The 26,688-nt window shown below is 41.8% G+C and overlaps 1 protein-coding gene across 1 annotated transcript in view; it reads right to left on the bottom strand.

The window, feature by feature from the left end:
- LOC134224711 (transcriptional regulator ovo-like) overlaps nt 1-25,207 on the bottom strand; it is a 107,526-nt gene extending 82,319 nt beyond the window's left edge. The window contains 2 exon segments of the mRNA XM_062704241.1: nt 24,007-24,261; nt 24,264-25,207. Of these exon segments, the coding sequence (XP_062560225.1) occupies nt 24,007-24,261; nt 24,264-24,942 (934 nt within the window). The 5' untranslated portion in view covers nt 24,943-25,207.
- Nucleotides 25,208-26,688: the final 1,481 nt, after the last annotated feature.

Below are 26,688 nucleotides of genomic sequence, written 5' to 3'. Positions count from 1 at the left end.
AACATTGGGCGGCTACAAGACGGTAGACTAGCCCAAGAATACGCGCAGCAGCTGGAAGTGGCACTCCCAACGGAAAAGCAGCTAGGCGCTGGAGAGATATTCGATCCGCCATTGGTAGCACTGCTACCGCTGCACTTGGCACGGTGCCCCCGGATCAGAGAAACGACTGGTATGACGGCGAATGTGAGCAGTTAGTGGAAGAGAAAAAGGCAGCATGGGCGAGATTGCTGCAACATCGCACGAGGGCGAACGAGGCACGATATAAATAGGGGCGGAACAGGCAAAACTCGTTTTCCGGAGGAAAAAGCGACTGCAGGAAGATCGAGACCGTGAAGAAACGGAGCAACTGTTAAACCGTTAAACCGTTCACGTAAGGGCCACGTGCCACAGCCTGCTATGTGTAAGGACATAAACGGGAACCTTCTTACGAACGTGCGTGAGGTGATCCAAAGGTGGCGGCAGCACTACGAAGAACACCTGAATGGCGATGTGGCAGACGAAGATGGCGGTATGGTGATGGACCTGGGGGAACGCGCGCAGGACAAAATTCTACCGGCTCCGGATCTCCAGGAAATCCAGGAGGAGATTGGCCGGCTGAAGAACAACAAAGCCCCTGGGGTTGACCAACTACCAGGAGAGCTATTTAAACACGGTGGTGAGGCACTGGCTAGAGCGCTGCACTGGGTCATAACCAAGATTTGGGAGGAGGAAGTTTTGCCACAGGAGTGGATGGAAAGTGTCGTGTGTCCCATCTACAAAAAGGGCGATAAGCTGGATTGTAGCAACTACCGCGCAATAACATTGTTGAACGCCGCCTACAAGGTACTTTCCCAAATGTTATGCCGTCGACTAGCACCAACTGCAAGGGAGTTCGTGGGGCAGTACCAGGCGGGTTTTATGGGAGAACGCTCCACCACGGACCAGGTGTTCGCCATTCGCCAAGTACTGCAGAAATGCCGCGAATACAACGTGCCCACACATCATCTATTCATCGACTTCAAAGCCGCATATGATACAATCGATCGGGACCTGCTATGGCAGCTAATGCACGAACACGGTTTTCCGGATAAACTGACACGGTTGATCAAAGCGACGATGGATCGGGTAATGTGCGTAGTTCGAGTTTCAGGGGCATTCTCGAGTCCCTTCGAAACCCGCAGAGGGTTACGGCAAGGTGATGGTCTTTCGTGTCTGCTATTCAACATCGCTTTGGAAGGGGTAATACGAAGAGCAGGGATTAACACGAGTGGTACAATTTTCAATAAGACCGTCCAGTTATTTGGCTTCGCCGACGACATAGATATTATGGCACGTAACTTTGAGAAGATGGAGGAAGCCTACATCAGACTGAAGAGGGAAGCTAAGCGGATCGGACTAGTCATCAACACGTCGAAGATGAAGTACATGATAGGAAAAAGTTTGTGAGACATTGTGAGCCACCCACCGCGAGTTTGCATCGGTGGTGACGAAATCGAGGTGGTAGAAGAATTTGTGTACTTGGGCTCACTGGTGACTGCCGAAAATGACACCAGCAGAGCAATTCGGAGACGCATAATGGCTGGAAATCGTACGTACTTTGGACTCCACAAGACGCTCCGATCGAATAGAGTTTGCCGCCGTACCAAACTGACAATCTACAACCCAAGTAGCACACGCAACATCTACCAACAAGCACCATGTTTCTATTCAGTTACATTAAAGGCATTGGAAAAACAACAAAGCACAAAAAAGTTGCATCAAGATGTCAAAAACGTAGTCGTTGTGATCAATGTTTCATTACCATTGCAATGCAGTACGTGTTTGACATTTGGAAACAAACAACCAAAGAATACTGCACTTTATGTTGCAAACACGAAACAAAATCATCAAGTTGCATATTTTTTACCATGTGAAAATTACATGAATGCGTCTTTCAAAATTTATTTGTTTGTTTAAATTAAGTTGCAGAAAATTTGAGTGTGTCTTCATGTTTAATTTAGCATCGTTCAACGTTTTGACAACCCACAATTTTTTCCGGTGATGATGCAATCAAGTAACAGAAAACCCGAGTACAAAACTTCATAATCGTATGGTTTTTATGGTGAGTCAACATGCAGTCCCTTCGAAGTGTTGAATGGTGCTGTGGTAGAGTGAAGGACCATCAATCACAAGATTCATAAATCGAATCCAGTTTTATATATATTTTTTTTCCGCTGTAGTATTTTGCAACATTATTGAAATTTTATTGCAATCGAAGGATGTTTCCGTAGGCTCCACCTCTTGCGCTTTTTAGATTGCAAGAGAGTTATATTTGATGGCACATACGCAAAGATTGTTTCTTTCCGAATAGTTGCAACACAGTGAAATGTTCAGTAGTGAAACAAGTTGTGCTGCTTGGGAAAACGCTCATTAGACCGGTGGTTCTCTACGGACACGAGACCTGGACGATGCTCGTGGAGGACCAACGCGCACTTGGAGTTTTCGAAAGGAAAGTGCTGCGTACTATCTATGGTGGGGTGCAGATGACGGACGGTACGTGGAGGAGGCGAATGAACCACGAGTTGCATGAGCTCCTGGGAGAACCATCCATCGTTCACACTGCGAAAATCGGACGACTGCGGTGGGCCGGGTACGTAGCCAGAATGTCGGACAGTAACCCAGTGAAAATGGTTCTCGACAACGATCCGACGGGCACAAGAAGGCGAGGTGCGCAGCGAGCAAGGTGGATCGATCAGGTAGAAGATGACTTGCGGACCCTCCGTAGACTGCGTGGTTGGCGACGTGTAGCCATGGACCGAGTCGAATGGAGAAGACTCTTATATACCGCACAGGCCACTTCGGCCTTAGTCTGAATAAATAATAAAAAATAAAGGATACCTGGACGCCAAAAGTTCAAGAAGATTTTGATCAAATGTATAATTACCATCACGAATTTACACTACAAACATTCCACATCAAATGCGAACGTACCTGTAAAGAAACAAAAAACGTAGGTTATTAATTACTTATCTGTTTTTATTGTTATGTACAACGATATACATATCTAGAAGTAAAGTTAAAATTAGGGAAATCGCCAAATGTTGAACGGCTAATATTCGTGCCCATTGTTGAACACTCATAAGAAATGCACGTGCGTTGAATAATAAGCGAAGAAACAAGATGTTCAACATTTGTCGAATTACCCTAAATGTTCAATTCTAGACATGCCAAACATGAAACGTCAAGAAATCTTAGATTCTATATGCTTAATAGTGATTTTGTTTATTTTCCCCTTTCTCGTACATAGAATCACTTAAAAATGATCTTTTTTAGCAGGCATCAGGGTTAATCGTAACACACACCAAAATGTAATTCACTCTGCTCGGCGAATTGAACAAGCAAATGTCTGGCTGTCCATATGTATGAGTGTTTGTGTGCACACAAAAGCAATGAAAAACATTAACCAGCTTTTCATATAGTATCTGAACAAATTTTCCTAGTTGATTACTACTTAATTTGATCACGATCGTGTTCGATAGTTAAATGGTATATCAAATCGAAAAAGGTAGATGTCTTGGTTAATTACAAGAAAGATAGCTTAGCTTAGCTTAAGCTAATAGTTGCTACTCCATTATGATCAGATCAGCTGTTCTAGCACTCATCTTCAATGAACAAGTACTGGTGATCTCATTTGTTAGATCATACTGGCGCCTGCCACATCAGAATTCAAGTCAATGTAGGGATGGGGGAAGGAAACCCACCCACGCCCACTACAAGCCGATTTACAATGTTATGAAAACTCATATGTGAATATGTACGTTATGTGGAAGATATTGATTTGGAAAATGTATTGGAGGTAACCACTTTCCCTTCGATGGGACTCGAACCCATGACCCTACAGTACGCTAGACTGGTGCTTTAACCAACTAAGCTACGAAGGACCTCCGTCGGCCTTCGCAACCTAGCGGCTACTGAACGAGCTCGAGATTCCCAAAGTGGACGCATAGTCAAATCACTCGCAATCCATTTCTCAAGCCAATACTTCCACATGTGCATTGTACACGTCCACATTAGAGGAGCGTGAGTATTTAGAATGTCTGGCGGCTTCGTAGCTTAGTTGGTTAAAGCACCAGTCTAGCGTACTGTAGGGTCATGGGTTCGAGTCCCATCGAAGGGAAAGTGGTTACCTCCAATACATTTTCCAAATCAATATCTTCCACATAACGTACATATTCACATATGAGTTTTCATAACATTGTAAATTAACGTCCAAGTCGGGTGGTTTAATCCCCGGAAATAGGCAATTACCTTTGATTGAACTGATATAAAAATATATTTTCGCTGTGCCTGGCCACAATTTAAAGATGTCCCACTTTTAACGTCTTTTTGTTTGCGTCTGGACTCAGACCATTTACGGACGCTTCTAGTCCGTTCTGCATGCTGTTGAAAAAAACCGCACACTTTTTCTGAGCATATAGACATTGCCACTTCGAATATTCCTTCTCTGCTTATGGCCACATTAATTTCAGATCATTTTTTTTAATCTGCTGTATGCTTGCCTTTATGTCTCAGAAATACGTGCCATATTATCAAAATGTCGTCAACAGAGCCACTTAGCAAGATTGAGCTCTTTCGTTAAATTCACTTGAGTTAAACAAAAGTGAACATATCACACTTTTGGTAAGCCAATTAAAGCAGTTTTATTTAAAACGACCTATCAAACAATTACTAAAACTTGAGAAAATGGCGAATGATTATTATTATTTGCTCAGACTAAGGGCGGAGTGGCCTATGTAGTACATAAAAGTCTTCTCTATTCAGCTCGGTTCAACCACGTTGCCAACCACGCAATCTACGGAGGGTCCGCAAATCGTCCTCCACCTGATCGACTTATGTTGCTCGCTGCGCACCTCGCCTTCTTATGCCCGTCGAATTATTGTCGAGAATCATTTTCATCGGATTACTATTCGACATTCTGACTACGTGCCCGGCCCACCTCAGTCGTCCGATTTTCGCGGTCGGTCGGAACGATGGATGGTTCTCCCAACAGCTGATGCAACTCGTGGTTCATTCGCCTTCTCCACGTACCGTCCGCCATCTGCACCCCACCATAGATGTTACGCATCACTTTCTTTTCGAAAACTCCAAGTGCGCGTTGGTGCTCCAGGAGCATCGTCCAGGTTTCGTGTCCATAGAGGACTACCGTTCTAATGAGTGTTTTTTCCCAACGAGACGAGCCAGCCTTGGTCTGAAAGTCTCGCTAATAAAGACAAAACAAAGAGAAAGTTTTGTAGATAGTCAGCGTCTCCGAGCAGAGGCTGGTATCGTTATCGGAGAACACCAGTGACACGAAAAAATTCTTCAACCACCTCGATTTCGACACAACCGATACAAACTCGTGGTGGGTGGCTCACATTATCATCTCTTGAGCCTCTTCCTATCAGGTATTTCGTCTTCGACTTGTTGATCACTAGACCAATCCGTTTAGCTTCCCTTTTCAGTCTGATGTTGGCTTCCTCCATCCTCTCAAAGCTACGTACCATAATATCAATGTCGTTGGCGAAACCAAATAACTGGATGAAAGTAGTGAAAATCGTACCACTCGTGTCAATCCCTGATCTTCGTATTACTCCCTCCAAAGCGATGTTAAATAGCAGGCACGAAAGACCATCACCTTTCCGCAACCATCTGGGAAGATCCATAAAGTATGTCACACAGGAATTGGCGATTTTCAACACCACCCAATCACCCCCCTTTGTCACACTTTTTGTATTAAAACTCTAAAATTTTCGTATGAGTAGTCACGCTGCTCGGAACCCACATCCCCCTAGGTGCGTAACGTTCTTTGTGGATGGCCCTCTGCGCGTTTCAAAGGGACTCGACAATGCCCCTGAAACTCTAACTATGCACATCACCGTTCCATTGTCGCCTTGATCAACCGTATCAGTTTATCCGGAAATCCATCTTCTTCTTCTTCAATGGCTCTACATTCCAACTGGAACTTGGCCACCTTTTCAACAACTAAGCCATTTTTAATAGTTTTTTTCATCTGACGTACATCAATAAATGGCACGCATTAAATTACTTCACATCATAGCTCAATTCATCCTAATTCGCTGTAAAAATGAGAAATTTTTTGCTCAGTTCAGATCGATTGTAGAAGAACTAGTATCAATCATAGATTGAAATGGAATATCTATTTTTTGCAGACTTAGGCAGGACGGGTTTGAAACTCAATGCATAACCTTCTTTGCTGTTTTATTATCTCCTTCACCTTTGAAAGCTGTTTCCGAACGCTTTATCAAGCAGATAATAGTGCATTGGTAATCGTGTGCGCCTAATTGTAGATATTGGCAGAATCATCTACAATGACCGTGTATTATGCTTATCGCTGCAAATGTACATTGCAGTGCTGTGCTATGAATACATTAATATTTCACACATCGCACATAGGAGTACGTAGTGTAAAAGCGTGGCCAAAACTATGTCAATCATTTGTCCTCTTTAAATGCTTACAATAAGTAGTAAAACATATTCTTTTTTGTTTTTGTGCTCTTTGTATTGATGTAGCAGTGATATATGACCACTGGCGGGGTCAGTTATTGTTATTTGATAGAGCACCACTTGGCACAAGTACGCTGCCTTTGAGAACTACAGCGTGCTTGCGACGAGGGGTGCCTACCTCTGACTCCCCCAATGAGTATGATTTTTATGATAATCTTCATTCATCATTTATTACTCACTAAATTTCCCGAAAAGATGTACTTTGTTTATTCACTTTGAAAATATAAATTTGTCATCGGATAATGTTAAAGTCCCTGGATAATGCATCGATATTACACTGGAGCAGATCAAATAAATTCGAAGTGCAAATCAACCGCCCAACAACTTTTTACATTCGAAAAATGCATATGCTTTTTATGGATCGTTCATCGAAGTCTAACTCTTCTGGAAGCAACCATTTGTGTGAACTTGATCGCTCAAAATCATAAATACTTAAATTAAATATTCAAAAAAATCTAAATTTTTCTAGCAAACTTCACTATATTCAAATAAAAACAAGTCACGATTGCGTGAGGATGCGTGAAATGTTTTTCGTGGAGCTTATTAAGGAAACTTCAATCTTTCCGACGCTGACAATTTTGTTGCTTGATCGGGTTTGGAACCTAATCAAAAGTTTTATCATATTTTTGTAAAAAAGGTAGAAAAAAGCTACCAATTAAAATCATCATTAAAGATCACCTAAAAACAATTTTAGGTCGAATCATGCTTGAAAACGTTTTACATACCCTCATTATTAGTACCTATATTGATTTTTATCTCGAAAATCATTAAAAATTCAAAAAACACGATAAAACATTTTTTATGGTCAATTGCGATAAAATTGGCATGAAAATTATGGTGTAGTTTTGGCAGCCAGCATTGCTTACAATTAACCAACAATGTTTCAAAGTTCCCATGGCAAGTTAGTATTACTATTTGCGAGTACAAAAACGAAAAATAATATGGGAATAGCTAAAAAAAATGTTTTTGACTTTTGGCCAGGATTTGGGATGAAATACTCCTCAGTGCATCGGTCCAAAAAACCGAAACAACTTAAACAAACACACTTCTGTATAATATATCGTCGATTTATGTGACTTTGTAATCATTTCACAGTTCAGTTCAGTAAACGCTATATTTTCAACGCATAACCTTCCATTACCATTTTTCCTTTATAATTTCGTCATGTCTAACTCTTGAAGGTTTCTGGGTAAACGTCTGCGGTGCACACTTTCATACTTATCAACCTTAATTCTGACTGCAGTAAGCAAGAGAAAAAAAACGAACCTGCCCTACCACTTTAACCTTACATGCTGCTCAATGGCGCCCATGTACAAATTAGTTTTACATCGCTGTATTAGAAAAAATCACGCACCTCAAGGGAACAAACCAACCGGGCAGCATGTGTTGATTACCGCAACACTATCTTTCGAGGGGCATTGAATTAGATTCGTGTGCAATGAATGTTATGCCCATAAGCATCAGCGAAACAAAATCGTACCAACCAACCTGGTAGCTTAATCACCATCGAGCGAGAGTCAAAAGACGCGAAAAAATAGATCCGAGTTCCGTATGGGGTAGTTTACACGCTTGTAATATGCCTCATTGACGCGTTTGTTCGTTCGACAGGCCGTGCCGCTTATACTTGAATTTAACATGATTTTCGTATGAAGTAATCACTGAGCAAATGACGGATGTAGGGATGATGGATTCAAACAAAATATTACAAAATATCGAATAAGGAAACGCAGATTGAACATTGGTCGAAAAAATAGAAACGTTATTATCGAATCTTGCTTCCAGAATCGATAAGAAATTGTAGATTTTTTTAAAATTATGTCTCCCTTTCTTTCCAGGGCCCAGGGTCTCGTAGTCTAGCTTCGATTTTTTTTGGCCGAAAGTGCAAATTTGAGGTGCCATTATTAAATTTCAAGGGAATTTCCTAAAAAATCAATATAATATTTAACAAATTTGATGAGGTTTTTTGTTCATTTATTTTATTTATTCAAATAATCATTTTTATCTTTCCTCATTTGATTACAAGAAGAGTACTTGCACATTGTTTCAAATCATATTTATAAAAGTCCTGTTTACATTTAACTATGAGTAATTCCCCTGCATTAAAATGGAAAATGAATTCGAGCAAATATGTGTGATTAGCGGCAATGTAGAAAACATCTGATTTCTTACGATATAGAGAAACAACTCTATAGTTCATATCATGAGTGAATTTGGAGCCATTAAAATCACCTAATACGGCACGATTACTCATTCACTCAAGTGTTAATCTTGATGATTCGATTACAGAGATAACTAAGACTTCTTCATTACTAAGTCATTAGAAAAAATAATCCAATATAATTGGATTATCGGACATCCCTATTTATAATGACCATCGCCATGCTACCAGGCACACAATTTGCCGCCTCCAGTCTGTTATTGGTTATCTGATACCGAGAAATTGGAATTATTACGCCTACGCTGACTTCCTCCGGTCAAATAACAGCGAATGTGCATATAAACATGCAAAAGCTAAGTGCTGAAACGCACAATAAACTCGTCAATGGAGCGCCGATGAAGAAGCGTAAACAATTTTTGTTCGTACAAACCTGGAGGAGAGCTTCGCAAGTATATCGTATGTCAATAAACTTGCATTTTGGTCGACTACTTTTGGGTATTTTCTAGCAGCTAGTAGCTGTTGTTGCAACAAAGCACCTCTTAACTTCATCAACCTTGACGTAATTTCTTCGATCGTTTAATTTAGTCAAGCTAGGCCGCATGCGGCCTTATAAGCCTGTTCGCTCGGTAACCACCTCGATTAGGTTCAATTTTTAGCGCCTGCTGCTTTTCATTGAATGATCACGAAATGTATAACATTTGTCGATGCGTGTCAAAAGCGTTGAACTGATCGCTGTGTCAAGTTACGATTCGTGAATTTTGGAGGTTTCAGTTCGAGTTCGAGTAACCCTACGGTACGGGCAAACATTAATGATATGCGTACAGAAACTGAAGCGGGGCATGTAGCAATTGAACTGATTGACAGCTCAATACGTCGAAATTGTTTGGTATTCCCTCCTTCCTGCACCAACTTCCTTTTAGAGGAGCGCAAATTCCTGTTGGCGTAAATGCACACAGGATACCTGCTTGAGTTGGTCGGATCGGAGCTGACAAAAAGTGACAAATGAACAAAATTGAGCGGAGCTGTCGTGCGAAGTTACGAAAACGAAATGAACCAAGCACTGTTTACTTTTTTCGCGAATAGTCAATACTGAACAGCTATGAGATCGGTTAGAATCAACATAACAAGTGACTGTTCAAGAATGTAAAACATCTCAAGATATATAGCACATTTTGAAGTTTTGTACATATTTTTAATTGAGGCCAGGTTAACCAAAGTTTAAACACATCTAAAAATAATCAAATATATCTATTAGAGAAAGCAACAGCCAGCTATACATTCATAATCAGATTCGTAAAACTTGTCGAATAAATATACAATACTAAACCCTTCAACATTCCTATCAAAAATAAGTATTTAAAGTGATTATCTACAAAACTTTCATCATACCCGTAGCCCTCGTAGTGTTGCGGAGTGATGAATGAACCAGGAATTAACTGTCGGGAGAACCATCTATCGCGTAATTCGAACGACTACGGTAGCCAAAATGTCGGAAAATAATCCGGTGAAAATAGTTTTCTTTAGCAATCCGACGGGCTCAAGAAGGAGGTACGTAGCGAGCAAAGTGGAAAAGGATTTGCAGACCATGGTTGGAAATGTACTGTCATGGAACGAGTTGAAAGGAGACGAGTTTTATGTAGTTCAGAGGCCACTCCGGCCTTACTCTGAATAAATAATAATAACAATAGTTATAAACTGTTCTATCATTTTTACCAGCAATGATCTATGATTACGACCACATAACTGCCCTGCTAAGTGAATTCATACAGTCTAGTAAAGCTTGTTGATGGTATTTGTTTGGATAAGGCTCACTTTAAAATTGAATTACGTATTGACTTTGGCGTGGTGGATATTTGAAGTTCGAATGACTTTGTTTAGCACACATTGACCGGAATTTAGTTGAGCATAGAGAATGGAACATTCAACTGAAGTAATTTTGGCGGTTTATCAACTAAACTGGCCATAAAACGAGTTTGTACAATCCCATTTAATTCCACCACTTATTTGTATCTTGACAGATACTTTTTTTCACCTCAACAGTTGGGTCGTCCTCAGGGTCTCGTACTTGACTCGACTTAAAATCTCAAAATAATTTTCTTAATAGAACTAAACTGATAAAAACCACGTTAAATGCAAAAAGTGGCCGCCTCAGTCGTGTTTGTTCATTTACATGCTTTGGAGTGCGGGTTCGATTCCCCCTAGTAAAGTGAACCGTAAAATAGTAAATTTTACACTAGTCCACAGGGTGTTGCGTAAATGTTCCATCGTATATGCAGGGCTGGTAGCGATCAATGTCGAAAAAAAGACCAAATAGTGACCTTTATTTGCAGAAAAAGTGTCCAAATAGTGACATTTAATCAGCGTCAGGAGAAACTCAATATCTCAAAACTCATGTACGATTTGAATCATGATAAAATCTTGCATGATTTTTGCCTCGATTGATTTTTCGGTAAATGAGTGAAACGAAAGGATTATCCTTGAAAAATTCAAGCTCCTTCAAAATTGCCCCTTTGAGTTAACTCGCGCGTGAGAACTTGATGAATAAGATTTGGAATGATTTAACCAGTAACACTTGCTATTATAGAAAACGTGATCAAAGTTTAGTTTTATATGAAGATAATAAAAAGGCAGTGAGTCACAAATTGTAACACAGATTTGTTGGAATACCAGATAGTGTGGTGTTGGTAGCAAATAGGTGGGAAGCAGTTGCCGGGCGGAATTCATCAGGTCGGAATGTTCGGTTGGTTGCTGGTTGGTATAGCAGGAATCCAGAAGGATGAGTATCAGAGCCTTGAGATAAAGTCCAGGAGCAGTAACCCTACTTAATCTAAGAATTTTAGTAAACAATCATTTCTAAATTAGCGACTTAAATATATTAAATTTGCTTCCAGATTACATTAATTCATAATTAACCATAGCACAGATTCTTACCAGAGGCCAAAGAGTCATTTTTAAACCTAAATAGTTTGTTTAGGCTTCCGAGTGCGTGATCTCTCTTGTTTCGGACAGCAGAACGATCGCGCGGTTGGCCGAATTATTGTGTTCTGCATTGCGCGGCCGGTAATAAAATTAATCAGTTCAGTGCGTGATCTCTCATGTTTCGGACAGCAGAACGATCGCGTGGGCGGAGGGACGATTGTGGTCTGCGTGGCGCGGCCGGTGGTAAAAGTAATCAGTTCAGTGCGTGATCTCTCATGTTTCGGACAGCAGAACGATCGCGCGGTCGGCCGAATCATTGTGTTCTGCATTGCGCGGCCGGTAATAAAATTAATCAGTTCAGTGCGTGATCTCTCTTGTTTCGAGGCGGGCTTGGTAGTCATATGGCTACTGCATCTGCCTCATACGCAGGAGGTCGTGGGGTCAATCCTAGGTCCGTTCCATTCTCTTACTTTGTATCTTTCTCTTTATTTCTCATGTTCTAGCAATCGCTAGAACTGGAAATGGACTTCCATACCGTTTCCATTACTATTCCTATACCTTCAATTTGAGTATTCTAACAGTAATCTGCTAGAATTGGAAATGAACTTATAGAGCTCGTTTCCTACATCCCATTAGAAATTCCATCAGTTACCTTCTCCTATCTATCACATTGGCAGCTCGTTAACCAAGACGGACATTTGCCTCTCCAACCTAACCCAGAAATTCCAACAAATTCCGCATGAACTCGTGGCAAGTGCAGAGGTATATTCGGCTTGCAGTGGGCGAGTGATTGCATCATCATTTCCTCCCCCTTCCCTACATTGACTTGCATTCTGACGTGGCAGGCGCCAGTATGACCTAACAAATGAGATCACCAGTACTTGTACATTGAAGATGTGTGCTAGTCCCAAGCAAACATCTGTTGGTTCCCTGTGCAAGAACAGCTGATCTGGTCATAATGGAGTAGCAACTACGAGCAGTCAATCAAGCTCAAGCTCAAGCTCAAGCTCAAGCTCAAGCTAAATAGTTTGTTTAGGCTTCCGAAAATTCCTTAAAAAGAAGTATCTTCGGAGTATCAAATGGTAGTTCAAATTCAAAATTTCAAAATATTTTAAATTTCACAGTATTCTTATTTTTGAATAGTTCACAAAATAATTCTGATTAATAACTGATAAATAAAATAATTGTGAAATTTCAAATATTTTGAAACTTTGAGTTTGAACTACCATTTGATACTCCGAAGAAACTTCTTTTTAATGAATTTTGGACGCCTAAACAACTTATTAAGGTCATTTGAGCAGTTCCCTGCTAACTATTGGTTTCTTTGAAACACCAGAAAGTTCATGTTGAATTTAAAAAAATCAATTTTTAATAATTCATTAATTATGGAGTTTAATAGCTTTTTCAAAAAAATTAGACTAATAAAGTCTGCAGTTTGGCTTAGGAATATGTTTGGATTCTCGATCGCATTCTGCTTACCTCACAGTATAAACATTCATCACAGTATATATATATTCATTATTGGAAAGCTAATAACTAAGTTGAGAGCGACTCGAAATAAAAAAAAATTAGGACTTACTCGAAAAATGAACAAGTCACTAAAAAGTGACCCGCTAGAAGAATCTATCTTGAATGCGGTTGTAAAGGTTGTTGCGCAAAATCTTTAGAGCATACACGAAAAACAGGGTACTGTGAATGCTGAACATGGCGTACCATTAGTACTTCGAGCATCTGAAGGAATAAAGTGGAGTCTATTGTGTGGTCTGCCTTCTGCCCAGCAACTTCTATTCCTACCTCTCCTGGATACGAGCAAACTTAGGAAGGATCGGGTGAAAACTTTGGGTGTATACTGACAGGGAAGGGGGTTTGCTCCTATGTGACGGTGCGACAAGCGTCTGTTCATCAAAGAGGTGCAGCTCACAAAACTGTGCATAAGGTCCTCGGGAAATTTAAGGAGTTCGTATAAGGCTTCGCAGCCCAGCCTTTTGAAAACAAGCAACGAATAATCAATAAGAGAATAAAAACCGGGACAATCGGCGAAGAATCGATGGACAACACGAAACATTTTCCAGATCCGAGTCATTTTTACTGTTTTGTTACAAACGAATTCCTATGGATAGAACCACGCCACGCGTATTAGGTTGAAATAGTGATTTAAATGCGAGTGCTCGGAATATGAGTAATGTTCGGCATTTGAGACAAATCGGAACGCAGAACGATCACGCGATCATCCGAAACATTTTGTTCTGTTTTGTGAGGTCGGTAAGTGGTTTTGTGGAACGTGAATAGAATATTTTATATGCGCGTTCATATATCTCATCCCATTGATCGCATCGCTTACCGAAGTGAATCCAGATAAAATATCCTTTACATATAACCAATACAATATCTATTCCCAAGACAATCGTAGAGATGCAGAGGTGTTCTCGGTCTCTAATAGCAACGAAAGTCGGACTAACATTCCTTTTTTTAACTGTCTATGACGAGTTTAGTACTTTCCACTAAAAGAGCTTAAATAATTTTTCTGATTCCTTTTTTTTTCCTATATGATCGTAAGGAGGTATCCGGTGCCGTTTTTGACTGAAAATGTATGAACTTCCGAAACGTGTACAACATTGATAATGGATATGACAGCCCAAGCCCCATTTAATTGCTTCTCTGTGCAATTTCGCAAGTTCTAATCTATCGAGGAGCAACTACGAATTGTACGGTCATAATGCTCGATAGATTGGCCCAGGAAACAAAAAATTGTCGAATTCGGAGCACCCCCTCCCCAGGATTGTGCTTTAGGGTGAAAAAAGAAGACGCAAAAAATTTCAGCACAGTCCCTTGTTACATAATCTGGCGCATTTTATTTCAAATTTGCCATGCGGTTTCAAACAACATATGTAGGAAAATACACCTCGGAACACGGAAAGCCGGATTGGACCCACAATTGCAACAAAGGCAATTGGTGTGTCAAAGAACAAATCCACAGAACATTGTACGATGATTATATAATCTTTTAATTAGTTTTCGGCTGATTTATTATTTTAGTTGTGCTGTGTACTTTGAAATTTATTGATTTCCATAAAGAACATACGCATTCAATCAGAGATGCCTACGATGTGTGGTTTCGCGCGTGCTCAAAGATATGTAAATGTAAACGTGCCACAACACATATTAATAATATGTGCTCGTTTTTCATGACAATCAATGAATTCTACACTACACAACCCAACGAATAATAAATCAGCCGAAAACTGAATGAAAGATCATTCACTCATCGTACAATGTTCTGTGGAATTGTACCGATTGCCTTTATTGCAATTCTGGCAACCTGTCTATACAAATTGATAATCTGGGAAGCAGAATAGCTACCGGAGCAGTGGAAGGAAGGCATCGTATGTCCTATTAACAAGAAAGGCGACAAATTGGAGTGAGAACTTCTGAGCGATCATCATTCTAAATGCCGTCTATAAAGTGATATCGCTGATAATCTTCCATCATCGTCTGCCACTAGTAGTGAATTAATTGCATATTATTCGGTAACTCAGCCGTACGAAAATCACAGCACATGTTTCGAAATGTACAAATTGATATGAAATTTGCGAAAAAGAATCCACGAATCCACGCCATTTGGCCGAACGCCATTTAATAGTGAGTAATAAGAAGTAGGAAGTGAGCAGTAAAAAGTGAAAAGAGAAAAGTAAACTGAGAACAAAGAACTGCTTTATTCTTCCTTCTTTTTTCTTCCTCTTCCCTTCTTCCTTATTTCTTCCTTCTTCCTCGTTTCTTCTTCTTTCTTCTATCTTTTATCTTATTTTTTCCTTCCTTCTTCTTTGTTTATTCTACATTCAGTCATGATCTTGCTTCGTATTGCTTGCTACTCGCTATCTCACTTATCACATCTCACTCCTCACCTATTACATCTCACTTCTTACCAATAACTTCACAATAATCATTTCTCAGTTGTCACTTCTCACTTATTGCTCCCCACTACAAACCCTTCGCACTTCTCACTTCCCACAACTCACTTCACACACTTAATAAGGAAACGTATTTCAACTATTCGACAAAATGGCGTTCGGCCAAATGACTCTTTCGGCAAAATGGCTTTGCAGAAAATTTCGATTTATGGATTTTTTTATGGTAAATACACGCACACTACCTGGTATGCAATCATCTACACATTCGTTGTACTAAAATCGGCTTCCCTTTTCCTAACAAAGTTGTATTGCACTACCGCTCATATGTACGCCCTTTGTTGCACATTGCTTACCATAACAAGCCGCGTGCCAACAGCTTCCGCGTTGGTAGACGAAATAGTTCTTATTATTATGTTCGGAAAGCAGACACGCGCTTACTCCAGCAGCCAATAACTTCTCGCTCATTATGGCCGAACGGTCTTGTTTTTCCCAGTGATTTACAACCGGGAAAATTGCTGCTGGTGAACGCTGCTAAGCGAACGCAATGAATCTGACGTTTTATTAGTCGTTTCGTAGTCAGATGGGACGGTAATAAGAGTTCGGAAAGAACAAACGACCCGAGTTGTTCCATGAAAATAATGGTTTTATTGGAACATTGATGCGTAAACAAATTTCATGGATTGAAAACATCGAAAATGGGTAGCGTTACCTGTTTTTTTTTTTAGATTTTATTGAGTGACTTATTTGTCGATTTATGCCCTGTTCGAAAATTGTGATGCTCATGGGCTGCAATGGCAGTTTACGACCCCATTAATCGACTAGTGTTCATTAATTGACTGGAAAAAGTCCGACATTATTTGGTCACAAAATTAGAATTATCCAATCTAGTGGTTTGTTGCCTGCGAATTTCCATTGAATACGTTGAAGTCACACTTCGCAACATTCGAACTGCCACGCAAACGTATTTCTCATCCCTGTAGACACTCTCGATATTTAGCATATCGCGTGAGACAGACTTTGAGGGGCAGCAGTGCTAATTATGCATTTCAACTTATTTTACACATCTGGGCAAAAATAAACTAATACCCAATGGCAAATGAGCGGGAGCAAAACGTTTTATCATAGCTTGTTAGTCGGAGCTATTTTTCGATTCTTGTTTTGGTATCGAATAATACACATGAAATGAATGGGCCAATAAAGCTTTCGGAACCGGAAAATTTTCAATTAGAAAAAAAGAGCAGTAGATGGCTTTTTCACACATGGTGAACGCCCAACTTGTTCATCTTCAAAACATGGGGGGAGGGGGGTTGAGCGAAGTGTTACGATCCATACAGAATTTTCAGATGTTTCATAAAAAAGTGTAGGGGGGAGCGGGGTTGAAAATGACCAATTTCTGCGTTACGTAATTAATGGAGCTCTCCTAAGTACAGCCAATGTTAATAACACAGACGGCTGATCGATTGATATGAATTTTAATGACCTTATTCTCATATGGCAATTCTCATTCCAACCTGACACAATTTGTCATACCTATTAACCATCATTAGGTCAGCTCTTTCCCATTCAAAGTACCCATTATCGATTAGATCATACCGTGAGACAACGAAAGAGTGAACATTCAATAGTATCCGAAGAAATTACAAAACAAGATCCATAACCATATACAACACATTCATCCGTGTTTTACAATGTATCTGTTTGTGGTTCGGCAATAATAATTGCTATTGATTCGAATGTATCTCTAGGATCGGAGCAGATTCCGCCGATCATAAACAAAACGTGAATTGTTCCGGGCGCATTTTCCTTTCTCGGTCAATCATATCAAAGCTTGTGGCGGTGCAGTGTTCAATTTCCATACCTCTTCATTCGATGTAGAAGAGTGTGGTTAAGATGCACTCATTGGGGATTCAAATAAGTAACGTGACTAATCCTAACTCATAAAACTCCTCAAACTTGATGATTTTTTTTCGAAACTATCTTTTTTACAACTCACCACAATCAGTCAATCCGTTAGTATATTAACTAATGCAAACAACGCTCTAAATCATTTAATGACTTCCTAATAAAATCACTCTGCTTGTGCTACCTGCGTCAGTGAATGTTCAATCCACATATAGTTCGATTTATTTCGCTCTCCCCAATGCATGTAACACATGTTACCTTTGTTGAATTAGACAGCAAGTCTCTGTTGAGTTTTATATTCAGGCTGCTCTTTTGCATCTCGTCTGTTCCTTGTTTTTCGATTACAACGGCAGTATTGAGGCAGGTAAGGTAAGTGTCTAGCTGAACAAAAGTGAAATAGGTATCGGAGGAACGCGACGAAGCATCACCCAAGACTAGAGTGAGCTTTTCCTTTTGGAACTACTGTTGCTTTCTTTTTGACCGAACCAAATGAGTGTTGCGGAAGCGTTACCAGGCGGGATAGGGATCTCGCGCCGAGCTTTTTCATAGCAAGCGAGAAAAAAAACATCAAAGATAAAAGTAATCAGCCTTTCGAGCGCACGCGAAAAGGATTATGAAGCAACAACGCCGGAACCGGACCTGGAGACTCGTCGAGACATGTGCATTGTTAGTGGGCACAAAAGATTTCAGTTTGAAAGAGAACAGGTTTGCTCTCATAGGTCGGGGTCTTCGGTTATGTGGCAAATGGCATGGCAACGTATTTTGTTGGATAAGTTTTTTTGTTACCGCTAATGATACTAGGGCACCAATGTTTATAATGAACTAGCAGAACGAATCTTGCGTGGCTCGGATTAAATTTGGAGCTCGAAATGGCAAGCAATGAATTGTTTGCGATGCCGCATTCTAGATCAATTTTTGAACGATTACATTGGGTTTCCGGAATTCGTGGAGGAACTTTCGGTGCAATTTCTGGAGGTATTTCTAGAAAAATTCCTGGGGGAACTTCCAAAGAATGCCTGGAGGAATTTCCGACGGAATTCCTGGAGGAGCTTCTAGAGGAATTCCTGAAGGAACTTCCAGATAATGCCTGGAGGAACTTCCGGCGGAATTCCTGGAGGAACTTCCGATGGAATGCCCGGAGGAGCTTCCGGTGGAATTCCTGGAGGAACTTCCGGCACAATTCTTGGATGACCTTCCGGTGAAATTCATGGAAGATCTTCCAACGGCATTCCTGGAGGATCTTCCGGCGGAATTTCTGGGGAAACTTCCGGAGGAATTCCTGGAAGAACTTTCGGAGGATTTCCTAGAGGAGCTTCTTGGAGGTATTTCCGGAGGATTTACTGGTGGAACTTCTGGAGGAAATTCCGGAGGAATTCCTGGAGGAACTTCCGGAAGAATTCCTGGAGGAATTTTCGGAAGAATTCTTCAAGAAACCTCCTGATGAATTCTTAAAGGAACATCCGAAAGAATTCCCGGAGGATCCTCCGGAGGAATTTCTGGTGGAACTTTCGGAGGAATTCCTGGAGGAACTTCCGGAAGAATCCCTGAAGGAATCCTTGAAGGAACCTCCGGAGGAATTCTCGGAAGAACCTCCGGAGGAATTCCTGGAGGAACTTTCGGAGGAATTCCTGCAGGAACTTCCGGAGGAACTTCTAGCACAATTCATGGAAGATCTTCCGGCGGAATTCCTGGAGAAACTTCTGGAGGAATTCCTGGAGGAACTTTCGTAGGATTTCATGGAGGAGCACTCGGAAGAATTCTTGGCGGTACTTCCGAAAGAATTACTGGAGGAATTACTGAAGATACTTCTGGAGGGATTCTTGGAGGAACTTCCGGAAGAATTCCTGGAAGAACTTTCGGAGGATATCATGGAGGAGCTTCCGGAGGAATTTTTGGAGGTATTTCCGGAGGAATTCTTGGAGGTATTTCCGGAGGAACTTCTGGAGGAATTACTGGAGGAACTTCCGGAAGAATTCCTGGAGGAATTTTTGGAGGAATTCTCGGAAGAACCTCCGGAGGAATTCCTGGATGAACTTTTGGAGGAATTTCTGTAGGAACTTCCGGAGGAACCTCTAGCACAATTCTTGGATGAACTTCCGGTGAAATTCATGGATGATCTTCCGGCGGAATTCATGGAGAAACTTCTGAAGGAATTCCTGGAGGAACTTTCGTAGGATTTCATGGAGGAGCTTCCGGAGGAATTCTTGGAGGTACTTCCGAAAGAATTACTGGAGAACTTTCGGAGGAATTACTGAAGATATTTCTGGAGGGATTCCTGGAAGAACTTTCGGAAGAATTCCTGGAGGAATTCTTGGAGCAACCTCCGGAGGAATTCTTGGAGGACATTCCGGGGGAAATTCATGGAAGATCTTCCGGCGGAATTCCTGGAGAAACTTCTGGAGGAATTCCTGGAGGAACTTTCGCAGGATTTCATGGAGGAGCTTCCGGAGGAACTCTTGGAGGTACTTCCGAAATAATTACTGGAGAGCCTCTGGAGGAATTACTGAAGATACTTCTGGAGGGATTCTTGGAGGAACTTCCGGAAGAATTCCTGGAGGAACTTCCGGAGGAATTCCCGGAGGAACTTCCGGAGGAATTCCCGGAGGAACTTCCGGAGGAATTCCCGGAGGAACTTCCGGAGGAATTCCCGGAGGAACTTCCGGAGGAATTCCTGGATGAACTTCCGGAGGAATTCTTGGAGGAACTTCCGGGGGAAATTCATGGAAGATCTTCCGGCGGAATTCCTGGAGAAACTTCTGCAGAAATTCCTGGAGAAACTTTCGCAAGATTTCATGGAGGAGCTTCCGGAGGAATTCTTGGAGGTACTTCCGAAAGAATTCCTGGAGAGCCTCTGGAGGAATTACTGAAGATACTTCTGGAGGGATTCTTGGAGGAACTTCCGGGGGAATTCCTGGAGGAACTTCCGGGGGAATTCCTGGAGGAACTTCCGGGGGAATTCCTGGAGGAACTTCCGGGGGAATTCCTGGAGGAACTTCCGGAGGAATTTCTGGGGGACCTCCCGGACGAATTCCTGGAGGAACTTGCAGAGGAATTCCTGGAGGAACTTCCGGAGGAATTCCTGGAGGAACCTCCGGAGGAATTCCTGGAGGAACCTCCGGAGGAATTCCTGGAGGAACCGGAGGAACTTCCTGGAGGAACTTCCGGGGGAATTCCTGGGGGGACTTCACGAGCAATTCCTGGGGGATCTTCCGGAGGAATTCCTGGAGGAACTTCCGGAGGAATTCCTGGAGGAACTTCCGGAGGAATTCCTGGAGGAACTTCCGGAGGAATTCCTGGAGGAACTTCGGAGGAATTCCTGGAGGAACTTCCGGAGGAATTCCTGGAGGAACTTCGGAGGAATTCCTGGAGGAACTTCCGGAGGAATTCCTGGAGGAACTTCCGGAGGAATTCCTGGAGGAACTTCCGGAGGAATTCCTGGAGGAACTTCCGGAGGAATTCCTGGAGGAACTTCCGGAGGAATTCCTGGAGGAACTTCCGGAGGAATTCTGGAGGAACTTCGGAGGAATTCCTGGAGGAACTTCCGGAGGAATTCCTGGAGGAACTTCCGGAGGAATTCCTGGAGGAACTTCGGAGGAATTCCTGGAGGAACTTCCGGAGGAATTCCTGGAGGAACTTCCGGAGGAATTCCTGGAGGAACTTCCGGAGGAATTCCTGGAGGAACTTCCGGAGGAATTCCTGGAGGAACTTCCGAGGAATTCCTGGAGGAACTTCCGGAGGAATTCCTGGAGGAACTTCCGGAGGAATTCCTGGAGGAACTTCGGAGGAATTCCTGGAGGAACTTCCGGAGGAATTCCTGGAGGAACTTCCGGAGGAATTCCTGGAGGAACTTCCGGAGGAATTCCTGGAGGAACTTCCGGAGGAATTCCTGGAGGAACTTCGGAGGAATTCCTGGAGGAACTTCGGAGGAATTCCTGGAGGAACTTCGGAGGAATTCCTGGAGGAGCTTCCGGAGGAATTCCAGGACGAGCTTGGAGGAATTCCTGGAGGAACTTCCGGAGGAATTCCTGGAGGAACTTCGGAGGAATTCCTGGAGGAACTTCGGAGGAATTCCTGGAGGAACTTCCGGAGGAATTCCTGGAGGAACTTCGGAGGAATTCCTGGAGGAACTTCCGGAGGAATTCCTGGAGGAACTTCCGAGGAATTCCTGGAGGAACTTCCGGAGGAATTCCTGGAGGAACTTCCGGAGGAATTCCTGGAGGAATTTCCGGAGGAATTCCTGGAGGAACTTCGGGAGGAATTCCGGGTGGAACTTCTGGAGGAATGCCTGGAGGAACTTCCGGAGGAATTCCTGGAGGAACTTCCGGAGGAATGCCTGGAGGAACTTTCGGAGGAATTCCTGGAGGAACTTCCGGAGGAATTTCTGGAGGAACTTCGAAGGAATTCCTGGAGGAACTTCCGGAGGAATATCTGGAGGAACTTCCGGAGGAATTCCTGGAGGAACTTCCGGAGGAATTCCTGGATGAACTTCCGGAGGAATTCCTGGAAGAACCTTCGGAGGAATTCCTGGAAGAACTTTCGCAGGATTTCATGGAGGAGCTTCCGGAGGAATTCTTGGAGTTACTTCCGAAAGAATTACTGGAGAGCCTCTGGAGGAATTACTGAAGATACTTCTGGAGGGATTCTTGGAGGAAACTTCCGGAAGAATTCCTGGAGGAACTTCCGGGGGAATTCCTGGAGGAACTTCCGGGGGAATTCCTGGAGGAACTTCCGGGGGAATTCCTGAGGAAACTTCCGGAGGAACTTCCGTAAGAATTCCCGGAGGAATCCCCGGAGAAATTCCCAGAGGAACTTTCGGAGGAATTCCTGGAGGAACTTCCGGAGGAATTCCTCGAGGAACTTCGAAGGAATTTCTGGAGGAACTTCCACAGGAATTTCTGGAGGAATTCCTGGAAGAACTCCCGGGGGAATTCCTGGAAGAACCTTTGGAGGAATTTCTGGAAGAACTTCCGGAGGAATACTTGGATTAATTCCTGGAGGAACTTCCGGAGGAATTCCAGTAGGAACTTCCGGAGGAATTCCTGGAAGAACTTCCGCATAACAATTTATTATTCACTTGTTATTAAAATACCTAATGTTATGCCTGAAGTATTTTGCAAACTTTTGGTATTATTTTTAAAAACTGCAGAGCAGACTCTTCAAAGCGGCCGCTCAAAGCGCACTAGTCTAAGTCCTGTCCTGGTGTTTGGTGGGAAACAGACCTGACATGACGGCCCTCCGACGAGACAGGAGGTTTGCGCCGGCCCAATAAGCCACCTGTAAAACCGATTTGACGGGCTCAAGAAGGCGAGGTGCGCAGCAAGCAAAATGGATCGATTAGCTGTAGAAAGATTTGCGTACCCTCCATAGCCTGCATGTTTGGCAACGTACTGCTATTGACCGCGCTGAGTGTCTAAAAGCCTTAGTCTAAAAAAATAAATAAGTACAAAGTCATTAAAAGTACATGAAAATTATTGCGTACCAAAGAAGAATTTTGGAAACTTTGTCGCCAAAATTTCAAAAAGGCGAAAATGCTTTTGAAAACAAAAGCTTCTTCCGTCGCTACTGGGTCAATTTGTGGCCAATTTAATGAAAAAATAGAATTCGCTGCTCCCATCAATGGGGTTGGATTGTGTGAGTGGGCACAAATTAACTCACCAGCGACAGGAGAAGCTTTTGTATACAAAATCAGTTTCTAGAGTTCCGTTCGAAATCCTGGAAGTGTGATCGGATTTTTGAAAGTTTGGTAATTTGTAATAATTACCATAAAAAGGGTTAAAACGTATTTTTTCTGTACTGCAGTGTAGATCTTTCATTCATAAAATAGTGAAAGTGTGAATCTATGAATTTGTGATTTGGATTATAGATTCGAAAATAATTCAAAATATTAAAATTGGTAGAATTTCCATAAAACAAAACAATAAAAGACCATTTTTGACGATTCTTTTTGCTTACAAGCGGGCGGCGCACTGCTGAAAAAATTTAAAACCAGAAACAACTGCAATAGATTTTAATTTTCTATTAGAGAGGGTAACTCGTTATTACGCCAATTCTTTATTAGATAGCTAGTTACTTCGTTGTTTTATTAGTTAATTCTCTAATTTGTTAATTTTTGAATGTGTTAATTGTTGATTCGTTTATTCTCGTTAATTTGTGAACTTAAAATTATTTATTTGTTTTTCAATGACGTGTTAATAAACGAATTGATAATTTAATGATTCGTTAATTTCAAATTATAGATTTTGAAATCGGCGGTAATCCTTAGTAACATTTTGGGAATATCAGGTTGATTGTACCAAAGATATACTTTGGTGCTATTGAGTTGATTTTCCACAAAACTATTTTTCTGCCCAACAAAATAAAAGATGGGAGTTTTGCGTTGATTTAAATCATCAATACCATTGGCCTAGAAACATTTTTAGCATAATTCTTTTGTGATACATCTTGGGGAAACAAATCACGCTCCCATAAACTCGAATCAAACTGTACTGCGTGCTTGGGTTTCGAAATTAAATTGTGAATTAATTAGAATACGTAGTGCCTCAGATGCAATAAAGTAAATAAAATGTAAATAAATAAATAAAGCAAAAACCTACTGACCCGATGACAAGTCGGTGACTGATGGCGGTGATGCTGCTGCTGCCGTGGGCAGCGATCCCGACGAAGGCGGCGTCGGTGAAGTCGACGCAAATCCACTAGAAGGTGACAGCGAGGACAGCGACGGGGACGGAGCCGGCGATATCGTCCGCTGTAGGTACGAAGTAGACTTAGCGACCGTAAGTCTTGGAGGTGGCGTCCCGGTGGACGGACGATCCGGACTACTCTCGGCGATACTGGCAGCTATCAACGAAGGGAGGTTAGAACCGACGTTGAATAGGCCGGCTTGAGACGTCCATTCAGGTACTGCCGATACTGGCCCGGGTGATGGTAACCGTTTTGCGTTAGGATACTGGACTGTCTTGGTTTCTTGCTGTTGTAGACTATGAACTTTTGGTTTAGTAAACTTTTACCGTTATGCCCGCGAGTGTTCAGAAAAGATATCGTGAATTGATCATCCGATTCGGCACTACTGTTATAATATGTGGAACCGGCAGCGTCCACTGTATCCGACCCATCCGAACTTCCACTGAACTTTTGCAACCGAGGGAGCACTTCTTCCGATTGATACCGTCTTCTTGAAATTTTCGGAAAATTGTTATTACTATCACTGAAACCAACTCTTGGATCCAAACTATTGTTGTTATTTCTGTCTCGATCCACCCGGTCTTTAACAATATTTGTAAACGATCGACTCATTTGATGATCCTCGTGGGCACCGCTCGAGGAGCTGCCGTGATCACTGCCCGGTCCACCGAATTCCCCACCACGGGATAGCGAACTACTATTGCTACCGGACGAATTGCCACCCGGTTCGGACGACGCTGACTGTTGGCGGCTGTGGAGATGTGCACCGATGCCGCCGCCCCCGCCGTTTGCCAGATACGAATTGGACTGGATAAACACTCCGTCGCCGGTGATCTTGATTGTCGTCACCATATTAGTATTCACTCGCGCGCTTGCACCACTACTGCGTCGACACCGTCGAGCAGCTTCTTTCGCCTACGGGGATAATTACTCATCAATAATCGGTTTGTTTTATTTTTCGTTGCGACTTGGATAATGATTATTCGACAATACACGTGATCACGGTTGTTGTTTACACAATTGGCACTCCTGGCGCACTAATAATTGCACGATCTGTTAGTGTTTGTCATATTTCACCATTTGTTGCAGCGTGCTCCTGGAACCTAGATAATGTACACTTGAAAAGGTATGCACTGCATTTTAGAAACAGTCAGTCAGAACGTGAATACATGCAAAAATACGACGTGAGTGATTATCGCAGCGCGACGAAGCGAGTGAGGAATGCCTGCGATCACGTTGCACGCGGTCGAGGGCTGCGCTAAGCCTAGAGCGGTGAAGATGATCTCGTCAGTGATCGAGGTTAGCGGTGTCGGATTGTAGACGGTTTGCGAAATGTAGTCTTGAGAGTGATGAGTGATGACCATATGTTAACGATTGGGGCTTTAGCTGAGCTGTGAAATGCAGATGGAACTGGCTCTCGAATATGGTGAAAATATAGTTATAGTGATGGACACAAATTGATCGGATCAGAATTTAGTATCGAAATTAGATTGAAATTCGTAGTAAATTTGAAAAATAAACTTATTTAGCGAATGTTCTTACAAGTCTGTAAGACGAGTTGATATTATTCCATTTTACACAAATTACATTTTGGCTAAATTGAATTGAAAAATTTAAGGAAAAAAAGAAAATGCCTTATATTACAATCGTGACGAACATAATGTGAAATTTTATAGAAATCAAGACAATTTGTTGTCAAAAATTATGTTTACACGTTGAAACTAATCGCTCATAATTCTATTTCTGCACACGACTAAGAATCTACTTATAAATCAGCAAAAATCGCGAAAAAAAATAATCCTGTAGCTCGGAAATAATCGATCGTATTTCCAATAATATATTCCAAATTTTTGTTTAAAATTGGCTTTATTTGCGAAATTTATCATATCCAATATCCATATACTAAAACAGATAAGCAGAATAGTCATAAATGGACAATGATTTCTTTTAATCCAGACGTAACTGCGTGACGATAGGATTGACATGACCACATCAACCTATCACGGAAGCCAATAAATCCGGCACACATTTGACACATCCCCGTTGTGTTCACCCAAAGCCCATAAAGTGACGGTTTTGTACAGAAAGACTAATAAATCTAACAGCCAAATAATCAATTCATTCTGTGTGTCATCCTCTTGCTAGCCGATGGTCGTCATCCGCATATTTTTCCTTGTTACGAGCGACACTTGAGTAAAGGTTGTTTTTGGACATACATATGTCAGCTTTGTTAGTTTTGGCGGGTATGGTGAGTCATCAACATTGTCCAGGTGATAATTTTAATTCACTGCGACCAATGTGACCTCTCCATCCAGTCCTTGTTTATTTTCACAATCGATACAGGAGAGAGAAAAAAAATGTGCAATTTACTGAAGAACACTTCTGTTTTCGCGAAATAATGAGCAAACTGAGTGCTCACCGACTGCGACTTGCTCGCATTCTGCATACGATTGATGATTGATGGCAACTCGGTGTTGCTTCTTCTCGTCATTGTCGCTGTCGTTGTTGCGGCATTAATTTTCTGCTTGACGAACTGTGAAAACAAATGCTCAGAATGGAGTCATGTGTGTTCTGTGCCTATATAACGAAGCTTTTCTT

The sequence above is a fragment of the Armigeres subalbatus genome, chromosome 3 (genome assembly GCF_024139115.2).
Source record: "Armigeres subalbatus isolate Guangzhou_Male chromosome 3, GZ_Asu_2, whole genome shotgun sequence".
Taxonomy (NCBI): domain Eukaryota; kingdom Metazoa; phylum Arthropoda; class Insecta; order Diptera; family Culicidae; genus Armigeres; species Armigeres subalbatus.
This window is presented reverse-complemented; position numbering and strand designations above follow the sequence as displayed.